A 9874-nucleotide genomic window follows, 5' to 3' on the forward strand; every position below is an offset into this window, starting at 1 on the left:
TGTATTATTTGGTTTTACACATTGTGATGGATAATTAAGGGAATTTGGCCTTTGTGTTTCCTCATATTTAAAATCCTGTGAAACAAGAAGTCATGGCTGGACAATTTCATGTTCCTAGTCCCCCTGGTGTGCTGAAAAAGGTAAATATTAATGGGAATATACTTCAGAGATATTTTATTCATAAAAAATTCTAGGGGTATGAATAATTGTGGCCAACGTGTTTTGGAGAAAAACATTTATTTCATAATGTGATTTCCCCCCCAATTTGAATTCTTTTACTTCAATGAAAGGTTAGATTTTTGCCAATTTTTTGAATGAAAGATCAAATTTTTTGAATGAAAGATTTATTTTTTACAGCCATTTTTGATCATATTTACCGGGGGTATAAATACTTTCCGTACCCACTATATATACAAAATGTTATATTTTAGAGCTTGAAATAGTAGTATATTTTAGCTGATCTCCTCGAGTACACACAACACAGGAAATGTCTTAAAAGTCACTCGACTTCATTATTAATAAGCTTGGGTCCTGGTCTCATGGATCAAATTACAATTCATTTACTTAAGGCTTGTTTCTATTCCCACAGCGTGCAGGGTTATTTCCCAAGAGACGGGCATTCAAAGACGTCAGTTAAACGTAACCTCTCACTGCGCATCACGGCAGGATTTAGAAAATCCACTTTTTATTTCCTACGAGAGGGCTGGGTAAATTTCAGTAGCACATACTCATACGACCTCTGACATTATCCAGTCAGTACGAGCACAGGTAAGTGTGAGTTCTGTTCTGAGTCAGCAGGAGCCTGTTAGAGGCATATGACTGTGACACAAGAAAAGGAAACTTGTGTTTGGGAAATGAAGCAGAAAAATTTGTGCAAGAGCTTAGTAACAGCAAAATGAATTAGCATGCATTCATTTGAGGAACATGATTAAGGATTATGAAAAGACCTGGATGAAAGAATAAGAGACGTTATGTAACGATAATCCGCCTACGAACAACATCTCTACTAGTTTGTGGTGCTTACCAAGTATTAAACTTTGTTGTAGAACTTGCCCGTAACACAAACTGTGAACATGGCTGCATAAAATTGTGTGGTTTGTTGAGGAGAGTTGTGTTATTTATCTCAATGATCTTTTGATGTCCATAAAACAGGCAAAACTTACATTGAAGGAAGGACCCAAGTCATATCTAGAGACCAGAGTATCATGAACACTTGGAGGGCTCTTTTGTCTTGGACCAGTAAGCAAGCCCCTACCGACCAAAAAGCAAAGCAATAGGTTCATGAGAACACGTTGGCAAAGAAATTAAAAGGTCTTACAAACATTTAAAACAATAACATTTATTGCTTCATCTGAATACTGTATTGAAACCACACGCATTCAGTAATACACCAAAGAAAATTATACATGGATGCACAAAAGGCAGTGAACACAATGCTCTACAAAACACTACTTTACAGAAATTTAAAAATTCTAAATATCAAAAATCGCACAGCTGCAAAACGGCAGCCAGCTGTTAAGTTGGTGGGACAACTCAGGGTTGGACTGTCACAAATGACATTGTAATTGAGCTAGTCGGAGCAGTCAATAACCACCTGCCAAAAACAACAAATGAAAAACAACTTCTCATAAAACAGGAGATTGAAATGTTGGTATAAATTAACTTGAATCATGAAATCAGTTTAAATCAAGAGGTAAATGTACCTGACATAAACCACTTACTTTCAATGCAGCACAGACTGCACAATAATACAAAAGCGAAGGTGGTAGCGTGTGAGAAAAGAGATTTTACATCCTGTCAGTTACACACAAAGGACCAGAAAGAAATGATGTTACGCTAGGCTTGAATCATTTAACAGAACAAAGATAGCTATGGCTTGTATTTGCTTTGAACATAACTGTAAAAGCAGCCAGTTATGGTTCTTCAGAGAGAGCAAGATGATAAACTCCACTGCCCTGATGTTTGACACTGTGACTAAAATATTAATACACCAATGCAGAGACGACACGTCCTAGCAGGTGTCCTAAACGTAGAAACAAGACTGGATACGGTTTAAATTTCTCCTCAACAAAGACTAAAATATGGTTAAATACAAGTTAAGCTTTAACAACAGCTGAGACATGCTGTCATTTACAACAAAATATTTTGTCTCTGAAACGCATTTATTATAGAAGTCTATGGGCAAGCGACATCCTCTTTTGCTTTTTATTACTGAACAATGAGTCGGAATTATTTCCTGTAGTAACTGAAAGAATCCCAACAGCTTTGTCAATAGACTTTAACTTGTATTTATCCATGAATATTCTTTTAATTAGCCGTTTAGTGGTGTCAGAGTTGACAGTGTGATTACTGGACACCAAAGAACTTCAGTTGAACTGCTTTGACAGACTGGCAGAAACCGATGACATGGATGAAACTAAAGGAAAGAAACTGTAAAAAAAAAAAAAAAAAAAAAAAGAGAGTTTAAAACCTTGACTTTAGCAATAAAATCATATGTACATCTGCATAAAGTGTCCGTTTGGGAAGGTTGGAGAAGTTAGGTGGACTCTCGACCAAAAGGCGCATGGTGGTAGATTGGGTGTTGCTTCTGATGGCCTTTGTGGAAGGCCACTTAAGTGTGTGCCGTTTTAATCTCCACAAAAGAACGCAGTTATTGTTTAGGGCAGTAGTCTGCAGGCTTTCAGTCCTGCTCCATAGGCTCCTCCTCTGCGTTCTCTGAGTCCAGGGCCCCTGACCCGGAGTCGCCCTCTGTGGGTGACTCTACGCTACTGCTGCTGGATGTGGGTGCAGAGGCATTTTCATCAGTGCTACTGCTGCTGACCTCCTCGCTTGGCTCCTCCCCTTCTCTCACCTCAGGGCTAGAGGCCACACCCGCCGGGGCTCTCTGCTCTGATTGGTCCATATCACTGGGCTCTTCTGAAGAGTCATCCGAGCCACAAGGAACCTCTCTCTCAGTAAAAGACTCTCTGGAATCTGCGGCGGGACACTCGGGCTGTGTGCTGGAAGGCTCTACGTTAGCAAAGAATAGAATACATTAGAGCATTGTTTAGCGTGTTAAAACCCAAAAAGTGGAGAAACAGATTACACTACCTTGGTCCTCAGGGCCTTCAACTGAAACATGAGGTTTACTTTCCTCCTCTTCTTCACTCCCCTCCTGCAACATGGATGACGGTGATTCGGCATCCTCCGACTTATCTGAGGAGCTTTTGGACGACGTAGATCTGGGTTTCTCGACAACCTGCTCGTCTACATCTTCATCCTCATCTTCTTCATTGCCATCCTCGTTGAATTTGAGTCTCTTTACTTCATGTTCCTCTTCCTCCATTCCTTCATCTTCCTCATCATCTAAGTGTTTGTTTTTAACAGAGCTGCTGAGAGGCCCACCAATGCCTGATACAGATGCATCACTGAAACACAAAGATATATTCTGTATTTCTCTAATGTAAAGGACATTTTGGGCTGCTGAAGTTCAAGCCGTTTAATTATTCATCATGTGAGAGATAAGTAAACATGTTCATTGATTTAAAGGACAACTCCGGTGAAAAATTAACCTAGGGGTAATTAACACATGGTTACTGAGTCGATTGTTCCCTGGAATGCGTTTTCATGATTATAGAATGTAAAGAGTTTTATCTTTAAAAACAGATGATCTTATAACGCTAGTATATGGGGCACAGAGTAAGTAAAAGTAAATCGCTAGTTAATACCACTAACAAGGCTCAAAATAGCCTCACACTAACACGGTAGCATAATGAGGGTCCCTACATGCAAACCGAAGCATTGAGCCACTAATCGAGCCACGAACGCCGTGCCAAGTGAGCTGGTCGATAGGAATTACGTTTGTGAAATCTAACGTAGCACGGCGTTCGTGGCTCGATTAGTCGAGACTATTTTCCAAGATGGATCCTGTCTGTAAACGCGTAATGTACTGTCTTTATAAAGTATCTTCTTATTAAACTGTCTGTACAGTTACAAAGTTCTCAATGCTTCGGTTTGCATGTAGGGAACCTCATTATGCTACCGTGTTAGTGTGAGGCTATTTTGAGCCTTGTTAGTGGTATTAACTAGCGATTTACTTTTACTTACTCTGTGCCCCATATACTAGCGTTATAAGATCATCTGTTTTTAGAGATAAAACTCTTTGCATCCAATTTTCATGAAAACGCATCCCAGGGAACGATCAACTCGGTAACCATGTGTTAATTACCCCTAGGTAGGGCTGTAGTACTCGAGTCCGGTCTTGGACTCGAGTCCGGACTCGAGACCGCTTTTCTATGGTCTCGGTCTCGGCCACTGGTCTTGCCAAATATGGCTTTTGGTCTCGACCGAGTCCAGGTTTCTTTATTATGTTCCCAGTAATCACACATATGTCGCCGCGATATTAAAACAATATATTATTGGAGGGAAAGTGAAACACTGGCCACCTAATAAGTATTTCGGTTATTTTTCGTGAGCCGGCTCGTTTCACTCACAAACAGCTCTTTAAAAAATAAATGTTTAAATAAACTCGCTGAAAGTCCACCGCTAGTGCAACGTGAATATTCACATTTTTAATTGTCCATAACACCCCGAAAACTAGCCTGCTTGCCTTGCACATCTAATTAATGGGCAAAGGTTTCCGACTTTTTTTCTTACCTTTCTTTCTTTGCCTATTCCATGAGTGGTAGGCGCAATGACTGGCTGTTTTAAAATATAGCTAATATCGAAACAAAATAACCCAGCTCATAACTTGCAGGTTTGCTTAGTGGCAAACTTTTTTCATTTGATTGCTTCAGCCGCCACTCGCCCGAATTTAATTAAAATATTATTTTTCGTCACGTCATCCGCCCGATCCGCGGTTTATCCGCATCTCTTGTGTGTGTGTGTGTGTGTGTGTGTGTCTGTGAGTTGTCTCGGTCTTCCCTCATGCAGTTTAATTGGTTGACATCGCGTGTATGATTGACAGGAACAGAATGTAAGGCTGATCAGACAGTCGAAACGAATGTGTTAGGCCTAGGCTATATAATTATTATTTTTTTTTTGTTCTTTGAATTAGTCAATTATTTTAAATAAAATTAAAATTATTCATTATTTCATCATTACATCATGATTTAATTTCTATAGGCTAGCCTATATTTTTTAGCAGACTTTTTTTTTCCTGTCCTGGACTCGGACTCAAACCTTTTTGGACTCGGTCTTGACTCGGACTCGAACCTCTTTGGACTCGGTCTTGACTTGGACTCGACTAGTCCTGGTCTTGGACTTGTCTTGGACTCGACAAAGGTGGTCTTGACTACAGCCCTACCCCTAGGTTCATTTTTCACCGGAGTTGTCCTTTAACCATCAGCATTTTACACACCCAAAATCATGAAAGATGAGATATGATGGCAAACTTCGACTACCTGGCTGTTTTGCTATGTCCTTGTGGTGAGTTCGTCTCTTTGTTTTCTGTACTGTCCGGAAGGCCGTTTGTGGCCAGCGAACTGGCCATGGAGTGTTTCTGTCGGTTTAATGGTCTGGGTGTTCCTGGACCATTCACTTTCCTGTAATATACAGGAAAATCAAGTTGCCGTAAGCTCCTTTTCTTTTTTAAATGACTGGTCCTAAGCTAATTTTCCTAACCTCTCTGTAAAAGCAGATGTGTTCCCTGGCAACATGACTCCATTCATTCTGTTGACACCACTGCAGCCATTTTTCCTACAAAGGTCAAAAATAGTTCTTCATTTGTCTACAGTAATTAAAGATAATCCAGGTGATCAAATTAAGATGTAGCAGCTTTATGATTTTAATATTGAACAGTAATTACTTACTCAGATGTAGGATAAATGCAACTGACCACCATCACATTCTGACAAAGAGAGAGAGAAAAATAAAATCAATATCACATAACATAAGCAACATAAATTCTATATTTACAACCTACTTGGGTGAAAATAAATAAAAAATTAAACTTCTTGCTTGTATTTCTTTAAGATGTGCACCTTTTAATGATAATCAAATCACTTTTAAGCACATAAAACACATCAATGTGTCAAAGTTCCTCCATCACATTATAATAAAACCTATTTAGCAAACATTGAAGAGACAAGTATGTAAAGCAATGTAAACATTTCTATATCGATAATCGCACACCTGCAAACCAAATGCAAGCGGCCATGAAATCAACAGAGTACCTTTATGGAAGTCAGAGATAGCATGTGATAATATCCCACATCTGACTTCAGATGGAAAGTAGCAAAACTACAATAAAAATGCAAATACAAAGAAAACATACTGGGAACATACGGGGACTGTCACCCCTATAAGAGCATGGTGAAGAAGAAGCCTCAAAGTCAGCCGGATCCAGGCTGTATCCAGATCAGATGGTGGACCTGCGCCTAGACATAACCACAACGCATGATGTAGTCAGCTGGATCTGGGCCGTATCCAGATTAGATGGTGGACCTGCACCTAGACACGACCACAACGCATCCCTGAAGTGTCAGCAGAGATTGTGTCAACTAGACTCTCCCCTGTGAAGTCCTCATCGACACGACAGCCAGTGGCACTGATCCTCAACAAACCCGTCTCCACAACACGTGATGACTCCGATCTTCTACCAGATGGAACTGGATAAATATTCTGAATGTTCTGATCCAACCTGACTTCTGCCCTGTAATGCTGCCTGAATCATAATCATACACTGTTTGTTCGTTGGCCAGAGGAGAACTGCCCCCCCCCGACTGAGCCTGGTTTCTGTCAAGTTTTTTTTTTCCTCCATTCTGTCACCTGAGTTTTGGTTCCTTGCCACTGTCACCTTTGGCTTGCTTAGTTGGGGACACTTAATATTCAACAATATTATTGATCTGCCTGCATTGACACCATTAAATGAGAACTGAACTGAGCTGGACGATGACATCACCGTTTTCTCCAGAGCGGCTATATATTTTAACTAAATTAATAACTTTTTTACAACAAGAAATGAACCATCACTGAACTTACTTAAGCTGGACTACGACGCTATTTTCTTCTAGATCTACTGTATAGCCGAAACAAACTTTGTTGCATCATTTTCCTGTTATCACTGTAAAGCTGCTTTGAAACAATTTCTATTGTAAAAAGCGCTATATAAATAAAGGTGACTTGACAAGACAAATGTATTTTGTAACAAGTGCACCATTTGTATTAGCCTTATTAGTTCTTAAAATGAATAATGCATCACGCACTGACCTTCTCTACCCCCCTGAGAAACTTCTCTGTTCCTGTGTAGTTCCTCTTAGGTTCCGTAAGCAGCTCGCACAAGCGCTGGATAGTAAATGGGATCCTGGATAGAGAAAAAATATTTGAATAATATTTGAATTAGCTGGTGAAATCTCCATAACAAACGTTCTCCACTCTATCCTGACACACAAATAACAAGGAATGATGTAGGCTTGGTTATATTCAACAGCCAGAAGATGGCACACTTGCTCTGGGGTAAAGAGACAGGCTTGCTCTTTATCCAAAACAGCTTACACTTATTACAAGGACAAACCCCAGTGCCTTTCTAAAAGTAAAATGGTGATAGCATTAGCACCACACAATACAATTAATTAAAAGTATTACTAACCCGTTGTATCCATCGACAATCTTAAGAATTCTCTCCTTCATTTCTTCGAATGGAATTGACTCCACGTTTGGGTTGGCAAGCCCTCGTTGCTCTGGGGCCGACGCTTGGAAATCCTCCATTACTTTCTCCAGTTTGAATATGAAATAGCTTTTAAACTGAGACCAGGACACCCTGGAGAGGTGACAATATGGAGCATAAGTAACTCAGTCACACAGACAACTATAATTTGTAAGGCACAAGATCCGATTCTCTATTATACGGCCAGCAACCAAAATAATGAGCATGAAATGTTCATATTTGAAAATATTAAATATGTGAGATATAATTATGTGAGACAATACAAGGCTGATAAGAGAGACATGAAACTAGCACAGCTATGTAGTTTGAAAAAAAGCCACACAGTTCAGAAGTCATTATGCATAAAATATTTCATCACAGGACTCAATGCAACAATCCCAAGCAGATATTTCAGAGACATAGATACATTTGATCTCTCGATATGCATCTGACTCACAATTACTTCATGAAACGAGGGCAGGTCGTCTAAAGCAGATCTAGTCGATAAGGACAAGGTTCAGTGTGTTTTGGAACAAAACCAAGAGTGCTGTGGTGTTATACTAAACCACTTTGTGGGGTTACCCAGAAAAGCAGTGATGATTTTAAACAAACCACTAAAACAGAGGTCACACAAAGGTAGTTGGGGTTTCTGTGCCCCTCTTAGATCACGCACAGATATCTGGAGGTACTTACAGGGTTTCCCCGGTCTTCGCAATATGGCACAAAAACTGGTCCAACGGCGGAGATGCTTCTTTCTTCACCTTCTTGTCAAAATCTACAGAAAACACAATAATAAGATTGCATTGTCGATTTCATGTGAATATCTGTAATGGATACAATCTGATCATCTTAGTTCTGGAGTGCATTTAACTGCACAATCTAGTAATACCTTCAATTCTAAATCTAGTTAGGCTGGTCCATTCTAGTTCTCACCCTATATCTGTTTTAATGAAAAAGAGTGCATGTTTTAATTAGCTATATATCCAATATAATAGTTAACTACAATGCACCAGTTTCTAGTTTTAGGTCATCAACAAGTTTCAAATTTAGACAGCATTTTCTTTTCAACAACTATTAACTATTTAGCACTCAGAAAATAACTAAAATAGTCTTGGAATAGCATGCATGCTTTTATTAAAATTATGAACATCTGGTTTCTAGTCTTTAGTTCAGTTTTAAGTTCCAAGTGTGATATTTTATGACACCATTCAAGAGAATAACTATAACCAGCCCAGCCCTGAACTTTCATTACAAATATGAGAAAATATGAAATCCTTTTCCTGACACTTATATAAGAGATAATACATACAGGTACAATAAATCTGAACTTTAGCCTATTCCATTTAATCACCAAAACTATTTGTTAACTTTAGTTATTATAAATGCCCCAAAAATCACGTTATAAAAGGAAAATAATAAATAATCAGGCTTTATTATTAAATTATTCACTAGTTTGGAGTTTAACCCTGGATAAACCGATGTGTAATATACTTGAATCAGCTCTATATCATGCCAAACCACTAACGTTAACTAGTTATCTCAATCAAAAAATAGTCTTGTTTATTAACGTATTACTTAACTATCCCGTCATTTTTAGGCAAATATTACAGAAGTCATAAAGCAGGAGGATGTAACCTGTTCATCTACTCGTAACACACAACAGACCTCGAAAAACAGTAAAAGCCATTTAGCCACAGGCCATGCTAACATGGGCTAACTCACATTACAAGCTCATAAGCACATACAACTCCTCTCTAAACTCGCGCAGACCACCTCAACACACACAATCGGGTACCTTTAAGAGCTTCCAAAAGAGTGTCTATCTCCATGTCTGTGTTGTTGTCCCTGTCTCCAACTGAAAATCGTGAGCTGATGGCTGCTGTTGAGCTCAGTGAAGAAGAGGACAGGGGAAACATTTCAATATGGCGGCGACTGCGACGTCACTGCCGGTGTGGTATAGAGATCAGTCCCAGCTGTCTGCGCCTCAAAATCCAGTCAGCTGCCTACCTAAACATAATTTTTGTGTTTTTGTGGATGTGTAAAAAAAAAAAAAAAAAAAAACTTAGTGAGCTGTCTACGTAGACATAGTTTTGAAGCACAATAGGTGCGTTCCGAGCAAAGTGTATATCCATAAATGCTTTGAAAGAAGGGTCTCAATGTCTTGTGCAGTCTGACTGGAATTATTAGCCTCTTTATAATTATAATTGAACGCTCATCTCCCTATTTATTTAAAAACAAGTATTCAAGTAT

General features: G+C 39.1%; 1 protein-coding gene across 1 annotated transcript; it reads right to left on the reverse strand.

Annotated features, from left to right (window-relative positions):
• Nucleotides 1-1319: 1319 nt before the first annotated feature.
• Nucleotides 1320-9556, reverse strand: ppp4r2b (protein phosphatase 4, regulatory subunit 2b). The gene is made up of 9 exons (XM_084127851.1): nt 9420-9556; nt 8318-8399; nt 7568-7738; nt 7189-7282; nt 5790-5827; nt 5602-5676; nt 5382-5522; nt 3091-3407; nt 1320-3009 (listed from the first exon to the last, which is right to left on the reverse strand). The coding sequence occupies exons 1-9, from the start codon at nt 9538-9540 to the stop codon at nt 2681-2683; spliced, it is 1368 nt and encodes a 455-aa protein (XP_083983977.1). The 5' UTR covers nt 9541-9556; the 3' UTR covers nt 1320-2680.
• Between the last annotated feature and the right edge of the window lie 318 nt (nt 9557-9874).

This window comes from Abramis brama (genome assembly GCF_963993115.1).
Source record: "Abramis brama genome assembly, chromosome: 11".
Taxonomy (NCBI): domain Eukaryota; kingdom Metazoa; phylum Chordata; class Actinopteri; order Cypriniformes; family Leuciscidae; genus Abramis; species Abramis brama.

What these genes read in the sequence shown, in the direction of transcription:
- ppp4r2b (XM_084127851.1), bottom strand. Translation starts at nt 9,540, where the DNA reads ATGTTTCCCCTGTCCTCTTCTTCACTGAGCTCAACAGCAGCCATCAGC. An exon ending in ATTGTCGATGGATACAACGG is followed by an intron (nt 7,283 to 7,567) that starts GTTAGTAATACT and finishes TTCTCTATCCAG; the next exon opens with GATCCCATTTACTATCCAGC. An exon ending in TGAAGGCCCTGAGGACCAAG is followed by an intron (nt 3,010 to 3,090) that starts GTAGTGTAATCT and finishes TTGCTAACGTAG; the next exon opens with AGCCTTCCAGCACACAGCCC.